This window comes from Strigops habroptila, chromosome 14, assembly GCF_004027225.2.
Source record: "Strigops habroptila isolate Jane chromosome 14, bStrHab1.2.pri, whole genome shotgun sequence".
In the NCBI taxonomy this organism is placed as follows: Eukaryota; Metazoa; Chordata; class Aves; order Psittaciformes; family Psittacidae; genus Strigops; species Strigops habroptila.
Genome location: NC_044290.2, coordinates 9103710 through 9122720, shown reverse-complemented (window position 1 = coordinate 9122720; position 19011 = coordinate 9103710). Strand labels below are relative to the sequence as shown.

Here is a 19011-nt window from a genome sequence, read left to right as displayed (position 1 = left end):
TGTTATTTTCTGCCCCAAAAGATGTTCTCAGTATAAATTATTATGTTGCCATCACTTGAGCTTCTTTTGGTGCTTTTGAGCAATATAGTCGGTATGGCATGTATATGTCATATATTTCCTATGTCTTTCAAAAGCATAGAATATCATGTATAATAGAAGTTATTCAATCTTTTGGATTTTATGTAGGTTTCTTTGTGTTTATGTATGCTTTACTTTCCCTGTCTTTCATCCTTTTCTTCTGTATTTTTTTTCCTTGGGATGGAAGATGAGGAATAGAAGTGAACAGTCCACAACGTATTATAAAAACCAGAGGTGGAAATGGGGTTTCTGGCAGAATATTTTGTTCAGACAGATTTGCAGCATCTCTTACTGGGTTGTCCTAAAGAATTTAGGCCCGTGTGGAATATTTTTTTGGGGTGGGTTTTTTTTTTTTTTTCATTTATTTTTGGGGAAGAAGACCCTTAAAAAACCTTGGGTTTGTTTAGTTAGGATACTATTTTCAATGTAAATTACTTATCCTGCAGGGAAAATTACTTTGCTTGATTCTGGCAGTTGAATTCCCTGGTGACAGAAGTATGCACAGCATTTCTAATCCAAAGGAAAATTTGGCATTATGTCAGGCCTTGTAATTTGAAAATAATCCTTTCCCTCTCAAAATTTTCTTCATAATAATTTAACCCTTTTATTGTCTTGCCTGTTATTCCTTACTCTGTGGAAATGTATTTCCATTGATAAACATCAGTCACTTAGTCTTCAGTTCCTATTTAAAACAGCAGTAAAAGATTAGATCTCTTTGATTCAACTCACTGCCTGGCTTTTATCTTAAGGTAACTTTTTACTGTAATATACCCAGTGTCAGGTCTCAGCTTTTCATGTGAACCAGATGATTCTATGATTCTATGAATGAAGATTTTTTTGGGGGAAAGGATGAATAAAATAATACGAGTAGTAACCATCCTACTGCCATTCTATGGCAAACCTCATAGAATATAATCTTTCTTCTCATCAAACCTAGAAAATCCTAGGGTTTTGAAGTTCCTAATGTTTACCCTCACAACACACCATTGCATGGGAACTCTGGTCTCTGCCTTATGACGCTTCCACCATTACAGGAAATGCTTTGCACGCCGAGCATGACAGATGGAGTCTCGGTGGTAGCGTGCCTGCTCCTGCCACCACACACCATAGGAAACCAACCAGAGGAAGGTGCAGTTATGTAGAATTTTATTAAAAGAAAAATCCTGCTTGGTTTCTTCCTACCATGAAGATTTCTGTCAGTTTTTAAATCACTGACAGGCTTGTGTGCAGTACCACTGCCCCTTGCTTGTGTTGGGCTGGTTAAAATGTCCCCCAGCCTGGCATTTGTATAGCAGGTTAACACTGCTGCTAATGAAGTGTCTCATGTATCATGTGATAACATATGCAGATGGCACAGTAAGATGGATCTGTTGTGATGTATTTATGCAATAATGTCTGAATTAAGTTGCTAATTCCAGAGGAATTTTATGGCTTGCTAACCTGATTCACCATAATAGATAGTCTGTTGTATAAGGTTTTTTAAAGACTTCTGCAGTGTTACAAAGAACAAAAAAAGGTTTTGCTTTTGCCTTACGTGGTTCTTAGTTCAGATCGTAGCGTGAAAGGAAGCAGTTGAATTAGTTGCTCAGATTCTTCAGCCTAGATGGGTGTGTGAAGGGGGGTGGGAATCTGGGAGGCTTTCCAGAAAGAAATTGCCAAATAGTTGCTGTCTGGATGCAGTTTAATGTCCGTAAAATACCATGCTTGTCCTGGATGTATTCCCCTTCCTTATTTTCAGTCTTGTTTGTGTTTTCCCTATTGTTCAGGCCTTTCCTCAAAGTTTTGAATAACCAGACTTAACACATTTACAGACTTTCTTGTGTTTAGAGCATTTAAACACTACCTATACCAGCAGTTCTGAAACTTAACAAGTCCCCTTTTTCTCTTCTTTCCCCTTCCTTTTGTTCTGATAGCCAAGATCTGCTGCAGCCTTCCCAGGCTCATCTGTGCCCTCAAGCCTACTCCAGCCCTCCCCAGCACCCTCCACTCTCAAGGCATAGCAAGTCATTTGGTCTGTTTATCTTTAAAAGATACTCGTACCATGAGCTCCACCAAAACCTAGTCCTGGTCCTATCTTTACTCTGTGCCCTTCAAATCTGCACCCCCAGACTCTGGCATGGACTCCTTGCTCTTCTTCTGTGTTATACCTCTAAAATGTAATCTCACCCAACTTCTGTAACTCCTCCTCTTCCTAACATCTCACTGGAGGTTCAGGTGCCTTCACATTCTCAAGTCCCTGTGCTGCCCTGGCAGAATCGCCTTTCTCCCCTAACTTTCCAGCTCCACTTTGCCTAGTTTCTGCTAATGATCCTGGATTTTCCTCAGGGAGGGAAGGCAACAGCTCTGCTTAGTGCTTGTTTAGACAATCCCATCCTAGATTAGACTCTTAAAAAGCTGTCGGACAGCTCCTTGCACAGCTTTGCCTTCTTGACATGGTTGTTTAGGCCAGTTTGATGAAGCTGATGCCCTTTGCATTTAGGGTGAAAGCATTTCTGGGTCGTGTTTGTAGATCTGGCTGTTCCAGCTCAAGCACATCAGACGTACAAGTCTCTCCTGAACTTCTTAGGTGGGTCTGTTAGGAACATCTGGAGTAGAAGCCTGCTTTGCTTGCTGTTTGCTTTGTGCAGCTGCTTTTACAGTGTCTTGTAGGCTCAGGTCAGCACTGGGCTGGGTAGCACTGGGGAGGAGAAGGGAGCAGCCAGTCAGTGCCACGTGTCTATGCTGTGTTCCTGTCTAAGCCACAGCCTCTGGCTGGTTCTCTTCTGACTGTCCAAAGGCTCCAGCACTCTTCAGTTGCTACCAGAGATGACAGCAATGTCAGGGTGAAGGGAGAGAGAAGAGGAAATAACTGGGGTGATATTTTTTGTTGTCTCTTCACACCCTCTTCTCCCCCAAACTGAAGAGCTGATCTCTCAAAGCATAACATGACCATTATATTAGAAAACATTCAGAAAGGGGAAAATGAAGAAACAAACGGAGTAATTTGCCCAGGTCGTAAAAAGAGTCTGTGTGACAGCATGGATTAGAAATAGGGAATTCCTGGCTTCCAAGCCTGAGTTCATACCTCTTGATGTTGCATTTTTCTCTCTTTCTGGAGGGAGTACATCTGGCTTGCGATCAGGAAGAGGTGTGTTTTTTCAGGAATATTCTTTTTTTCCACTTTCTTCATTCCGCTTTTCTCTACCAAGCCAAACTCTTCAGGGAAATTGTATATAATGCATGTATAATGCCATGGGGGTGAAAAGTCACTTGATACCAAACCTTCCTGAGTGGTATATTGGCTCAGAAGGAAATACCACCTTGGCAAAGGTAATTTGATTTAGACAAAGTACCAGTTGTCTCTGTGTTTGATTAAAATTTTAGGGGTTTCCATGTACTTGATACTTGTTTAGAAGTGGAAGTGCAAAGAGTAGGCATGTTTCTTAAGATGTCCAAACACAGTTCTTACTCAAAGCCCTAATGTTAAGATTCAGGGTATGTGGGAGTTCAAAAATATATGTGGAAATGCGATTTCCAGGTTTCTACTTCATTAATCCAGTTCCTGTTATCTCTGTTGAAGTAACAAAGCTGTGAAATAGACATTGTTGATAGGGTTGAGTAAAAGAAAGAGCTCCAAGAACTTTAATTGTGAGGGGGAATTATGAGAGAACATCCATCAAAATGAGGGGAGGTGATTGTTGTTTCTGTTTGGTTTCTTTTTTCTAAACTCACTTTATTTTTTGGAACATTCTTTTTTAATAACAAATGCAATTTCTAGCGCAGGCTTTTATGTTGGAACTTTATTGCCAGATGATGTAAAACAAATGTAACTCTCCAGCGAATGAATTGGAAATGACAACTTGTCCTACCGTCACTCTTGAAATGCAACCATGTATTTTCATGCCTGAAATTATGCAGATGAAACATTTTGCTATAAAGCCAACCAGCAGTTACTGAACTATTTCTTTTCTTCCTTTGGGAAAAAAAAAAAAAAGGCACATTTTTATTTGGAAAATACAGTTTGTCCTCCTTATTTCTTTTAAATGTGTGAACCAGCCAGGTTTTCTGGTGCAAAAATCAGAGCAGGTTACAGCAGTCATATAGAAATCCTCACCTGTTTGGTATGGATGGCTTACTGTCTGCATCTTAACCATGAGAACCTCACCCTGAAATGTTACAGTAATTCTTGGAAACTGTGTTGTATATTCAGCTGTTCTACATATTATTCAAACTGTTCTGTTACGAAATTGTGTTTAACCATATACCTTTGACTTTTTTAAAGCAACAAGGAAAACTGGAAAATTCAAGACAGGTCATAAGTCTTTATTTTTAAGTGCACCTAACTTGTTCTCATAAGAATTTATTTTAATTACATGAAACATTGTAGACTGCAACTGTGCACGTGAATACCCATCTTCATCTTCCGTTTCTTTATGCAAAACTGGCATTGTCAAGGTTGTAAGGCCAAAAATCTGACCTATGTAATGCAATCAGTTTACTATAACAAAACTTTGGGGGGTTTTTTTGTGTCATGTTAGTGGTTTGTTTGGTTTTGGTTTTGTTGTAAATGTGCCCTGGTTATTTTAAACTATGCTCATGGGTATGTGCCTACAGTTAGGCTTTCCTGTCTTCTTGGGTCAGTCCCTGTCTGCAGGTGGGAAAAAGAAGTTGTCAAAGTTCTGCTTTTTGGAACAGGAAAAAGGGGAGAAGTGTTAATTGAGAACTTACCTCATCACAGCTGTGATTTTAAGCTATGAGAGTTAGTTCAATTGTTTGGTTTGCCAACCTTGACAGTATCATTTCTATCTTTATGAAAATATTAAGATGTTTTAAAGTCAATCAAGTCTTGGTCAATGGGGTAGATGTTTTTAGATGTTGCTTGATTGCATTTGATCAGTTTTTCTTCAAAACCAAGAAAACCCACTTGGAAGTTAACTGCAGAAGGACAGAATTTGTGGTCTGGGAAGGGAGAACTACAGGCAGTTCTTGGGATCTAATCCATAGTTACAGATTCATTTTCCTCAGCTTGAAATAACTGTAATAATTCAGTATTGTCAATAGCTCCTTTATTTTGGATGTTTTGAAATTGTCCTCTGGAAGTTTGGAAAACAAAAACTGTATCACACAGCACTTGTTTCTGAAGATGAAAGCTTCAAACAAAAAAGCAAAGATAAGAGAAAATAGCCTGCAGTGTCCAGGTGTCCCCAGGTCGGTGCAAGGCACATCTAGGTTTTGCAAAGCCTTTCCATAGTGATGCTGCGAGGAGGCAGCCCACGTGGGAGCAGGGGGCAGGAGGGGAATGTGGCACATCTCACCTAAAATACTGTGTGAACTTGTTGTTATGGGTCACATTCTTAATATGTAATGTATGTTACAAACAAGGCCTTTCTCTAGCTTTCTTAATATGAAATTAGCTTCCCAAAGATTTGTTAACTGCAGATGTGTAACTAGGTTTGCCTTCTATTTTCCCTGAGTGCTCAGAAGAGCTCTAAACGAGGGTGACTTGCATTGCTAGTGGTTGGAAGAGTAGCCTGAAAAGCTGCAGCAGATAAAGTGCTGCACAAGGATGCTGAACTGACAGTTTCTGTCCTGGCATTTGAACTGCTCTGCCTGCTAACGCTGCTCACAGACATGCTGCCATGAGCATTGCTGTTCTCCGTGGTTAGGCTGAGCATAGGCATGAATCTAACCATGTTTGTAGCTGCTTGAAGAGATGTGGTCACTGGGCCTGTTCATGGTACTGTTTTAAGCAGATTTAAGTAGACTTTGGATTCACATGAATGCCTTCTTCCAGAATCAGGATTTTAGATTAGCTTGTATTCAAGTAAACGCCTTCATAAAGACATGCTTTCATTCAAGTGTAGTGTGTACATCTTATCTGAAGATGACTTACCCTCTCTTGCCAATACAGTGCGTGTTAAATATTTAATGTCATGGTGGATAATCTTTTTTCCCCCTAAGGTGATTTCTGGAGCATCTTCAAAGTGTTCAGTAAGTGCTATTCACAGTTCTGGTTTTCCACATTTTTCAGATACATTGGGAAGTCGGATTCAATAACAATCAGCGTGTGGAATCACAAGAAAATTCATAAAAAGCAGGGAGCTGGTTTTCTGGGTTGTGTGAGACTCCTTTCAAATGCAATCAATCGCCTTAAAGACACTGGTTGTAAGTAAGCTAAAGAGTAGAGTTTTTATCATCTCTTTCAGGCCAAACTTTCATGCACAGACTTTTGACGAGTGAAGTTATTTGGGGTTTTGTTGGGGTTTTATTTATAAAGCTTGTATATTCCAATGGGTTTGGTGGTTTGTAATGATGTTTTGTGTCCAAGGATAGCACAAGTAGGATAGAGAATGTAACTTACCATTGGCTTTTCAACTCCTTTGCCCTGTTACTACAGGCAGTGGTAACGTCAGTGCCACAGTCTGGCTGTGGATTGTCAACACTGAACTTACTGTGTTGGAATTCCAAAGGAAGACAGATTCTAATTGCCTTCAAATTATCTTTCTTATTACCTTCAGAAATGCAAGTCTTAAGGGATAAACAAAAGGGCAAATTTATCTTGAAGCCAAATTCGTAGTTTAAAAATTAATGGGCCTTCAGAATTAATTAGTAAATTTTGACATAGTCAGGTTTTTATAATACTTTGAGCACTTTGTATTTACTTTTTTGAAAGTTAATTAACAGGCAAGATACTGTTTTCTCATTATCCTCATGGGTGCCATTTACTTCTGAACAGAATTTGGTACGAAATTTGTGATGGAAAAGTAGTGCTTGGCTATATACATAACTAAAAAAGAAAAAAGTGACATGCTGGTAGAGAAGCATTGCGATTTTAACCTTCAATAACAGGTTCTTAACTATCTTACACTAGTCTGAATTTTGTTCTGATGGTACTTCAGTGTGCCTTTCAAAGGCAGCAACATACTGTATGGTTTATGCTTTGTGTCCTTGTTCCGTAGATCAGAGATTGGATCTGTGCAAGCTTGGGCCAAATGACAATGATACTGTTAGAGGACAGATAGTAGGTAAGTAAGAGGTTTATCTTTTAGTTCTCTTGCAGCTCAATAGTAGCTATAGAGATACCCTTCCTAGATGTCAATTTTCTGTACTGGATTCCGCACTCCAAGTTCAATATCTAGTGCCAAAGCCATTTGAACTTCAAGCTAGAAGTGTGTATGTAGAGAATTAAAACAAACAACAAAACACCCCAAACCACTCAAACTCCCCCCATATTATTAGAAATGTTGAGACAGATAAGACCATAGATAACCTGAAATTCATTTAGAAAGTTTTTAATTTGACTGTAAAGAATGGTGACAGTTTGAGCCTGAACTCCCTGTGGAAAACTGACTACAAATTCTTGGCCATGGAGAGTTCCAGCCAAGCTGTGCTTCCTGTACGTTTTGCGAAAGGGTGAAACATCTTGCTGCAACAGGAGTGAATTGCTGTCTGGGACAACTTGCTCAATTCATTTTGTGTTTTCACGGGTTATTAACAAGTCTGTCACCAGCCTCAGTAACTGTGCTTTGTCATTCTGCAAACTCATAAACCTTAAAAAACTGAAGAATTTAAAAGAAGCTGGCAAACTGAAAAACAAGTATCCACAAACAGCTTCATAAGCACTCTCTTTTTGGTGCATTATAAGTTGTTTCAGAAGGCAGCTTAGGAAGTAAAAGAAAAAACAAACATAGTTGATCAGGATGAGGAAGTCTTTATTTTTATGGCAAGATATTAATGAGAATATTTGGACTTGGGGAGGGAAAGAAAAGTGAATTTGCATGCTCAGCTGTATGTTCAGTTCCTAGTTCAAATAATATCCAGGCAGCATTCTTGTTTTGTCAGCCAGGGAAACCATTGCAATATCAGTCAGCAAATAAGGGCTGCGGTGCATTTGTTTGCTATCCTTAAAGTGCTCTGTTGAATATACCTATGACTTCAGCTCTTTATGTTGCTTTAACCATCTGTCTAGCATCTGATCTTCAAGTGTTATATTAAGATAAGTGAGGTGGCACAGAAGAGTCAAACGATGGTAGAAATGTGGACTCATAGGTGCATTGCTGACACTTCAGACTATTCTTGAATATTAAATTTTCCATGTGAGCTTGCACAGAAGAGTAAAGGATAAAGCAGTCATTTTTCTGGAGTGCATCATGTTGTTAGTTTGGTTTGCTTTTTGGTTTTTCTCCAGTATACTGGTCCCCTGCTCATCGTGCAGTTTAGTTTGTGGCGTTCGTTTTAAGAGAAGCTTGTTCAAAGTCTGCTCCAGCAGCAGAGATCCACTGCCCACACACACAGCAGCCCTTCAGACATGACACTGCGGGGACTGTACCCTCACACCATGATGTGCTCTCATGCTGCCCTCCAGAGTATGCAACATGCATCCTTGTCATCATGGCTTGAGAATGCTGGCATTAATAAAACAAGCAAAAGAAACCCCAGAAACCCCACCCCAAAGCAGAAAGGTCTCAAGGCTATTGGGATGCCAGATGGGAAGCCTGGGGCAAATATGGAGCAGTGTGGGCATGGCACATATGCTTCAGAGATAACTGGTTGTCAGAGATAACTAGTCAGCAGTGTGGGCATAAACTAGACTGACCAGTTGGCTTAACCTGATGTGATCCTGAAAAGTGGTGTAGCCAAAGCAGCATCAGCTCTGCTGGCATGCTGCTGGGGCTGTCCCTCGTTAGCAGGAGCTGCTGGATTGTGTGCTGTACCTAGAAAAACCACAGCTTGTCAGCTTACAGCGGAGGCTGAGAACAAATCTGTATGTTCTCCTTTCTGGGGTTACCATCAGAAAGGTCAGGTTTCCTCAGTCATGGCTGTGTTTTAATTTAATGCATCCTTGGTAAGATTCAGGAAACTCCTGTCTCTTTATTTAGATTGTTGTTATTAAGCTCCTTATATTTTAGTCTTTCTTCACTAATGCAATGTTGTTGAATGGGTGAATGAGCCTGAATAAAACTAGGTAATTCCACTGAGTAGCTACATGGTGGAGAAATCTTGATTAAAAGTAAGCAAGAAGATAGAATAAGTTAGAAATACATTTTCAATCCTTCTAAATGATAAACTGGCTTAAATTAAGAGGCTGTGCAAGATTGGAAAGCAATATTAAAATGTAATTGATACCTTCAGCAGATGATAACCTTACAGACCAAGTGCACAGTGGGTATGCCTTTATAACTTGGGACAGGGAGCAAGGGAAGCTTCATCTTAAATACCTGGGCTTCTCTTCAAAGGGGGGAAGAAAAGAGGGGACACTTGTGACTAGTGGATGCAGAGGGCACCTGAACTGTGTCGTAATCTTGCAGCTCTCTTCTGTGCCACCATTTTATTTCTGATGTGGTGGTGCAGAGAAAAAAATGAGCCCTTGCTCATTACAAAATGAAGCCGTGCACAAATTTTGGTCCTTACATAGCTTTGTAATGTTAATCTTCATGGAAGACCAGGAGTTAATACTGATAAGGAATAAGGCAAGCAGATAGTGCAGGACTCCCTGGGTTGCTCTATTGAAGGCCCAAAATCCAAAGCTTCGGAGCATGTTGTTGTCAAACATTTGGACACTCAGAGAAAACCTGCCAGTACATCTTTTTAAACTATATGATCTTGACAGGTTTGATTGTGTCTAGGTTAAGGTCTGTAGGTTTACTTCCCTGCATACATAAATAGGACTTGAAGACAGTTGTCCAGAGGTGCAGAAATGCCACCTCAAGACATGTGTGCCACAGCACGTATTTAGCTTTTTAAGCAATCGTTTTATTGTTAAAGGCAAAACAGAACATCAAAAAATCCCAACAAGCCCACAGGGACATAAGTGTCATAAACTATCACATTGGACACTTGTAAATTATGATACTGGGAACAAAAGCTGCCTAAAATAAAATCTGTGATTTCATAATTGTACTACAACAGCTTCAGGCATAAATATCCTTTCCAATGAAACGTGAAAAATAAAAATGAGATTTAAAAAGCAGTAATAGAGTTTTGCTGAGGGCAGTAAAGGCTTTTCAGGGTGCTGAGCACTGCTTTGTGTGAGACTTGCATTTTACTTCTTACCACCCATGTTTCAAAGTAGCCAATAAACCAGACATGTACTGCTTCTGGCGGTTAAATTTTGCCTGGTTTTATGTATGTACATGTATGTTGAATCCCATGTTCACATAAAATACATAAGGAGGAGTCAAAATCAGTCAGGAATTTCTTAGTTTAACTCTTTCTATTAGCAGTTCTCCCACTAGCAGTAGCACTAGTGCTGTCCCAGTCAGTCACCCTGCTGCCGCCAGATGAGTGTCACACTCCATCTCATGTAGAGAAACATTAATGGCAGTGTCAGAGTTAACTTCTTTTTCTGCCTTAACTTGTGTTCATATTCCTTAAGCTAACTTTCTTGAAGTAAGATGTAGAGAATTACATGTATGAAAGCATACACCGTTTCTGTGTGACTCTTTGATTTGTGGGAAGGAAAAAATACCCAGAACATGGCTCAGCTTAGTCCTCCAAGATGTACCATTTCTCTTTCAAATATAACTGCAATTTGCATTCAGATGTCATATCATTAATAAATTTTTTTTATCTTAATAGTGAGTCTTCAGTCCAGAGACCGAATAGGCACAGGAGGACAAGTTGTGGATTGCAGCCGGTTATTCGACAATGATTTACCAGATGGGTAAGCTGATATCACTGTGATGTAAATACAGACACAGCTCATGCAACAGACTTTTGCAGTAATGAGAAGTCAGTGTGCAGATAGGTTAACTTACTTTTATTCTTGCATTCAGAGTTCTACAGTTTTGGATTTAGGAGCAGGAGATAAGCCAAGTGGGATACACAGAGTAGTTAATAGTATGACCCTTGTCTTGTCTCTTCTTGGAAAATGGAAGGTGGCATGTATGAGTAAATGCATTAAAAAGATACTTTTCTAAGAAAATATATGTCAAATTATAGAACTGATAAACTAATATAGTGTTAAATCAGACTGACTTCCTCCATGTAGTAGTTTTGTAACAAGGTAGGAGCTTGGTTGCCTTCTACAGCACTGTGCAGAGGTATACATAATTACACAAATGCATCACTTTTTCTTCATGTAAATTATAGTGAAGAAAACATGGTTGGAAAAGGCAGTGGAACCTGAGTTCTTGCTGTATTTACCCACCAAATGCTGGGTTAAGGATTTTGGTTTGTCCCTGTGAGAGTTAATGACATCATTAACACCTAAACCAGTTTTGTGTATGCAGAAAAATGTTCTGTTTAAGGTTCTGGTGCTGTCATCAGCTTTTTCAGAGCAAACACAGACCTTCTGAATGTGATTCTTGGCAGGTAAAGACAGGAGAAACTGATTTTTCAGATTATGAATTTCGAAATACAAATTACCATCTAAGTCCTAAACAGCATTCTTTTGTTAATTGGCAGTCTGAAGAAGTCAGAAACACTTCTGACAATGCTTTTAAATATTCACTTCAGAATGTTCCTTGTATAAATATTGCTTACGTATTTGTGTAACTGCAAAACTAGCTGAATAGCCTGATGTAATTTGGAGTGCAAGAGTAATAATAATTAAAAAGTCATGATATTTGGTGACTTTTTAATGAAAGCCAGTAGTGCATGAAGATGTCTATGAAAGCACTTATTAGATTGGTGGCCAAAAGAAGTTAAATGCATTATTAAATATGATGTTTTCTAGAAGTTTCTTTATGTGGCTGTTGGGATTTAATTAGAATTCAAGTAGGTATTGAACACAAAGGTGTGATATTGTTAATGATATACCTGGTTCCAAGGGAAGAATGTGTAAAATCAATTCTGAGTTTCAGTTGTTTCCTGTTACCTCGTTCAGCTAACACGATTCATAATAGTGTAAGTCTTCCTGAGTTGGCATTTATATTGGAAACAGTTTGTGCCCTGGTTTCCTGGAAATACCATGCATTGCCTTATCTCTCCATGTCTGAATTCTAGGTGGGAGGAACGGAGGACTGCTTCTGGAAGGATCCAGTATTTAAATCATATTACACGAACAACTCAGTGGGAGCGACCAACGCGGTAAGAAATTGTTTGGGAGACTGTGCATATGATGAAGTTTGCTTGCTGACCAGGAGTGCTGAGCACAAGCCGTTCTTCATGGCTCTAACAGGGGTGTTCAGTGTTCCTCTGAGTCACTCGCAAATGCTGTATGCTTTTCTTCTCTAACATCCTGCTCCTTCAGTCTGCCTAATGTTTAACTCAGAAGAATCATTCTGATTAGATTTTTTTCCTCCTCAAATACTAGTATCTTCTTGTTGAGCTCCTATGGTAGAACTCTATAAATACAGACATCATAAGGGATGAGGAAAAGAGATCAAGAACAGCTGACATTGTGTATGTACATACTATGACCATGTAATCCAGAACTTTTAAAGCTGATTGTAACACAGCACATGTTTTGAAATCATTACAATTCTTTTCTAATAACCGTAATAACTGTGTTGTGAAGCTGTTCCTCAAACCAGCTTTGCTGTTACCTGAATTGTAGACAGTGTCATGGCATATTTCTCAGTCTTCTGCAGACTGTCTGTGCCTGCAGACTGTCTCTTCCATCCTCAATAAGTATTATTGCAGTCTCTGTATGGATATATTTGACTTAAAATAATGTGTACTGTTAACACTGCCAGCTCTGATATATTTTCTCAAGTGAGCAAAGGTACTGAACAGGTTTGTAATTTATCCATATTTTTCCTGGTATGTTAAAATACGTTTTCTAAGCTCTAGACACGTTTACAGTACAAAACCAAATGCAAATATATAATTTGTTTCAGGGATTTCCTGTGTCCTTGTCAATCCCCCTTTAGCCCCTTTTTCAATCCTTTTGAAAGCAGCATTGAGATATGAAACCACATAATTCAGTGTTTCTTCTTGCAGTTGAGTTCTCAAAAGCAACTGTTTTTATCTTGCTTAGCCCTTTTTCACCATGCTTGCCTAATAACCTTCCTCAAAAATGAGAAGGAATAACAGGTTTACTAATAGCTTTGGGATGAACCAGTGAGCACAGAACAGAAGCAGAAGCTTTGTGCCCATTGTTGAGGTATCCTGCTCGACAAGTCAGCTGCTCAGTTCTGCTGCCTACAAAGACATCCCAAGAGCCCATAGGTGAAGCTTCCACGGAGTGTCTCATGTAGCCCCATGTCTAGTCAGCAATGCATTGTTCACATTTTTCCCCACAGGCCAGCGTGTGAATACTCCAGCCCGGGCAGACCACTGAGCTGTTTTGTGGATGAGAACACTCCGATTACAGGAACGAACGGTGCGACCTGTGGGCAGTCATCGGATCCCCGGCTGGCAGAGAGGAGAGTCAGGTCACAAAGGCACAGAAACTACATGAGCAGGACACACTTGCACACTCCTCCTGATTTACCTGAAGGATATGGTATGCAAATTAATTTTTTTAATTGTGGGTTTCCCAATAAACTGGGAAAATGGGTTGTGTCTTCTCCTCATATGTAAGATCCTTTTGATTCCTTAGTTTGGGAAAATCGGTCTTTGTGAGGTTTTGAGTTGCATTCTTATGGTTACTAATTTATCTTGATTTCACAGAGCAAAGGACGACTCAGCAAGGTCAGGTCTATTTTCTGCACACTCAGACTGGCGTTAGCACGTGGCACGATCCAAGAGTACCTAGGTAAGAAACAACGGAACTGTCCTTAAAGTGTCAAACCGAGAGTTGAAGCAATACTCTGCTCAATTTTCTCTGCCTAATATTTTATTTCTGACTCTTGGTCCCTAATATATTACTTTAACAAGTCATTCATCAAAATAAATTAGTCTCTTCTTCAGTTCTTCAAGATGTTACTTTAATGCAAAGATGGAAAACAGGTATAGTTAACTGATTCAACATCTTGCATATGAATTATAAGCAAATCCAGATTTTAATACCCTGCAAAATAATGAAACAAAAAGTAGGATCTGAGCACTTCCAAAAACTTAGATTTATCCACAATACTTCAGTGAAAACTGGATTGGTTTTGGTTTTTAATTCAGGCTTTGGAAGTTAACAAGACCTGAGAAATTGGCAGCATGTATTTATGAAGAACAAACTTGGTGACAAAAGGACTAGACAAATGTGATTGTTTTTGATGGAGGAGCAGATAAAGGAAAATCCTGGAAAAGCTAGTCGATGCCCCTTGTATGTTTAGACACGCTGTTTGTAGTGAACTACAGCCTCATCATTGAATTAGCTTAAATTTGCTTGTTTGTGAGAATTGTCCCATGTTCAGACTACCAAACAAAGTGTTCAAGGCCAGGTTAGACGGGGCTTAGAGCAGTCTGGTCTAGTGGAAGGTGTCCCTGCCCGTGGCAGGGGGTTTGAACTAGGTGAGCTTTAATATCCTTTCCAGCCCAAACCAGTCTGGGATTCAGTGACACAATTCTGTTTACATGGTGCACATGTGTACATATTGTACATGATTGTACACATGATTATTTCTAACATATTTGAAAGAGGCATAATGAAAATTATTGTTAGCTTCTGACTGTTCCTTTAAAAAACCCCAAGAAATCCTGTTGAAAATGATTGCTTCGTGAAGGCTGTGGATGATGTAAAAGAGTGTGTGGAGTTTGAAATTGGTGTTTGTGAGAACTGTAGCAACTTTGTCAGTTGCTGGTAGTCATTCCCATGGAAATGGTTATCCCAGGAAGGATAAAGTGCCTTATGCACTTCATTGCATTTTCAAATGATTTGTTTGGTTTTATTACTTTTGTGTTAAAAGAATATACTTTGCTTTCATGCATTATCTGTATACATGAAGGTGTGATCCGGCTGGCAGTTGTGCATTAGGAGGCCTGTGATGTGTGTATTATACAAAACTAGAAAATAGATACATACATATATATATATTTTAAGATCCAGTCCTTAAGTCTGTGGTGTACCGGTGTTGTATGAAACCTATGTTAGCACTGCTCTTAGGTGTGGCGACAGAAACTTGCACAAGTGTGTCTCAGAACAAAATCTGGCTCTTTAAATGAGGATGGAGTTTATGTCATTTCTAAGGAAATTGTATTTTTATGCTAATACACCACAGTCATTTAATAAAAGTAAGCCCTGCAGTTCAGCAGCAGCGTGTGTATGGGTAATAGCAGCAGCAGTTCAGTCCCAGAGCCTGGTATTTCCATTAGTGGCTTCTCAGCCTTTTGAGTCTCTGCAGATACATCTTTTTAAGCCATTCTGCCCCTCAGCTCTTTCCTCCCCTCAACTCTCATGATACTGTGAGATCTGGAGACTTAACACTGTTAAAAAGAGCTGCACTTGACAGTGTGAAGTGTCTCAGGTGTGAATTGTATACGTGAAAAACCATGTACACAAAAGTGCATTTTTAAAGAAAGACCAGTATTTGTTTTCAGTGAACCTCTGGAATGAATCTGCATCTTCCTAAGATCAGCAGAATTTTCTTGAGACCCACTATCCCTGCATTGCTCAGTGCAGAGCTGAGTCATCCTTCATCTATTTTAGTTGAAATATTTTGTTAGAGAGCTGTTTGTTTCCAACTAGCACTTGGGAGTTTGGGGCAAAACCGCCTGTGCCATACACACATATCCCATGCGTAATTCTTTATGGAAAGTATAACTCCTCAGAAATATAGTTTTGTTTTGTAGGAGTTTATAAAGTGTGATTCAGAGTTCCTTACATGACTAATGTTGTTTTTAAAATGTTTTCTGTCAGAATTGGTGTAGAACTACAATTCTATTTTGGCAAATAATGGCAATGGCCTTTATTTTTGTTTTAAGCCTGTATTAATTTAACATCTGAAGTTAGTTTGTAAAAAGAAAGGTTATTTGATAAGAACTTTTCCCCCCACGGCATGTGTTCTGGGGTGTGTGTTTTTTCTTTGGTGGGCTTGCACCTTGGGAGTAGAGATTCCAGCTGAACAGATCAAGTTTCTGAAACAATACGTTTTCTCAGACTTCATGGAATTGTTCTGTTACATTTACGCTTGTTTGGCTCCGAGGCCAAATGCTGAGGTATTTTTCATTTTATATTTGTTTTCACAGGGATCTTAGCAACATCAATTGTGAAGAGCTTGGTCCACTGCCTCCTGGATGGGAGATCCGAAATACGGCAACAGGGAGAGTTTATTTTGTTGACCATAACAACAGGACAACGCAGTTTACAGATCCACGGCTATCTGCTAACTTGCATTTAGTCTTAAAGTAAGTTTAAAGTCTCCAGCGCATGTTGAGTATAATACAGGAAAGAAAGTGACTCTTGAGGGGTGCTGGATTTTATACCAAGACGTATGCTGCCATTCAGTAATATTTAAAGTATAGTAGCAGTGTTCGTTAACAAACTACCAACTTACTCTGTTACATGGCAAAGAAGACAGGTTTGATTGTTCTTGGGAGTGGGAGGAACAAAGCTGTAGCAGCATTTAGGCAGGAATGTGGCTATTGTGATGCTGGAGTTGCGGACAGCAGCGGGGGAAGCAAGTGCAAGAGAGACGCTTTCTTTTCTGTTCTTTTTACTTCATACTACTTTTAGTTAGGGGGAACTTGTTTTACAATATGAGGGTGCATTCAATAGTGTGAAATACTGACAAGTTAGGCAAGGGTGCACAAGTGCCCAACTGTTCTCCTGGTATAAAGGAGAAATAAATCAGCTCCTACCTTCAGTTTTGGAGTAAGACCAGTTGAGATGTTCTCAAAATAAGACCCCAATAATTTAACTCAGATATTTAACAAAATGAATAAAATAAAATACTTTGCATTTTGATATCACATTTTCATATTGCACTTCTAAAAAGGGGAAACTCAAAAGAATTCTGGCTCTTGTTTTTATTCCTCTGGCACTCATTTCACACTGGGGGATTTTCTACTAAAAATGGAAATGAAAAAGCAAACAAACATTTCTTTTTGCCTAGGCATGGCTATCGCTTTGTCCAGGCTGTTTGGGAGTTTGACTCTATTGTTTCTCCCACTAACACCTTTTAATACTCTTGGGAAACACCTGTAAAGTATTGAGTAGGTGTTAAGTGGGAGAAACAATGAAGAGTTGCTTAGGTAGAAAGCCATGCAGCCCTGGGCAAGGAGTAAGTAGGAGCAATAGTCCTTCTAAGGAAGTGAGTCATTGGGAAGAAAAGCTGAAGGAAATAATGGGAACAAGCACTGAAAAGACAAAACCAAGGAATGGAAAGTAATATCCAGGAGGTCAACATATCTTTTGTGTAATACATAAAAGCTGGCTAGCCTTTGTCTGCCCAATATACATTTGAACTTAACACCCCAAGAGGAGAGTCTAAATATTGACAAATATGTATTTTGTTTAGGCAAATCATTAGTTATAAACGTGTATATTACAGGACTTAAGTAATCTCCCATTGTCCAGACACTTCTGGTTCTTTTATTATTATTATTAGGAATAATAATAATATTTTTTAAAATGTAAAATAAAGAAATCGCTGCTAATTTTAGCTGCATTTAGATTGGTAGTTTCAAGTGAACATGATCTTGGAAAAAAAAAACCCCAACTTGCCACTGGAGGAGCATGTTCATGTTTGAAACACAGAAAAGTTGATGAAATTAATTCAGATTTAGATATTTTACCCAAAGAAAAACTTCAGACCCTCTTAGCTACAACAGTGTAATTCCTAAACTGTAGAAAATTGAGGTAATTGGATTATATTGGAGTAACTGTCCTTCACAGGCAGGTTTCTTTTTAAATGGCAGGAGGGTCGTAGTGGCTAGTTCTGCGTGTACAGTGGAGGACAAATCCATAGCTAGCTTTGTCACCTGGAAAATCCAATTGGACTTTCAAGTTCCAGAATCACAGAACCATTTCTGCATTTCTTTAAAGTACTGCTGCAGTGTGCTGAAGATTTTCATTTGTACATCTGTCTTTCATTAGGGAAGGATTTCAGAAATTCAACCAACAGTGTCATCAGCAAAGTCTGCTGCCTGATAAATCTTTTCTGGTGTTTATTCTTCTATTGCACCAAACAGGATATGTGAAAGCTTCATCCACCACCCCCTTACACCCACCTCCTTATTTGTTCCTTCAAAAAGAGAAAAGCAGTTTGCCTTAGGCCCCTCCTATGGCAAATTATCTTATAAATAAGCTTAGTATTTGGTTGGGATAGTGGTTGAGGTCCAAAGGCATAATAAAAAGTTCACTCTCAGTGATACTGGCTTTTCTATGGAGCGGGGTAAAGCAGTTTGTTTCTCCAGTGGTGACATTATAGGTTATGAAAATAATCAAATTGTTACCCAGTTCTGTTTAAAATATTAGCCAAGAGTTTGTGATAGGTTTTGATGGTTATGGCACCTGAAAAGCACTTAGCTACTTCCTTAAAGCACTGTACAGAGTGGAGTGTAGTCATTCAGCTGTGAAAACAAACTAAGAAATTAGATTTAATTACTCTTAAGCACTGCAGATTATTTAGCTAATGCTGCACTTATTATTTTTAGTCTAATATGGAGGAAGGCATTTTATTTTTCTCCTTCTAGTACTGCCCTATTTTAGATCGGTTTTGTTTAATGCATAGATCTTAAGTTCATGCTCATTTTGGGGATTACATTTTCTTTAAGCCAGAGCTCTGTGTTTAGGGGACTGTCTTTTTTACCCTTAAAGGTAGTATGAATGTGTGCTCACTTCACTATATAGTTCTGACTTTCCCTGGTAGGCATATACAGGGAATATTTTCACATGCTCATTGTTCTGGAATTGGAAAGTTCAGAAGATAGAACAATGATTTTTGCTTTAGTTTGTATATCAAGTAAATACACTGAGATTTATATTTAAAGCTAATCCCAAGTGAAAAGAAATTACCATGCACGTAGCACAAATGACGTAGAGCCACATTCTGGAACCACATCTAGTGTGTGTCTCTAAACTATTATAATTACTTGGTTTTTCGGGAATGACTTAAAATAACTGTAGTTTATTGAAGGATAAATGTGGTCAGCTTGCAACTAATGTTAAGGTATCTTTATTTAAAAATAATG

The 19011-nt window shown here is 38.9% G+C and overlaps 1 protein-coding gene across 2 annotated transcripts in view; it reads left to right on the top strand.

Moving 5' to 3' along the window:
* Nucleotides 1-19011, top strand: part of SMURF2 (SMAD specific E3 ubiquitin protein ligase 2) — a 61466-nt gene that overhangs the window by 29896 nt on the left and 12559 nt on the right. Inside the window, exons 4-11 of one of the 2 annotated variants that reach the window (XM_030506361.1) lie at nucleotides 4340-4369; nucleotides 6089-6222; nucleotides 7017-7082; nucleotides 10636-10720; nucleotides 12004-12087; nucleotides 13245-13447; nucleotides 13615-13699; nucleotides 16066-16224. In XM_030506361.1, coding sequence (XP_030362221.1) covers nucleotides 4340-4369; nucleotides 6089-6222; nucleotides 7017-7082; nucleotides 10636-10720; nucleotides 12004-12087; nucleotides 13245-13447; nucleotides 13615-13699; nucleotides 16066-16224 — 846 coding nt within the window. The remainder of the gene's footprint in view (nucleotides 1-4339; nucleotides 4370-6088; nucleotides 6223-7016; nucleotides 7083-10635; nucleotides 10721-12003; nucleotides 12088-13244; nucleotides 13448-13614; nucleotides 13700-16065; nucleotides 16225-19011) is intronic. The other variant, XM_030506362.1, reaches the window with a different exon arrangement.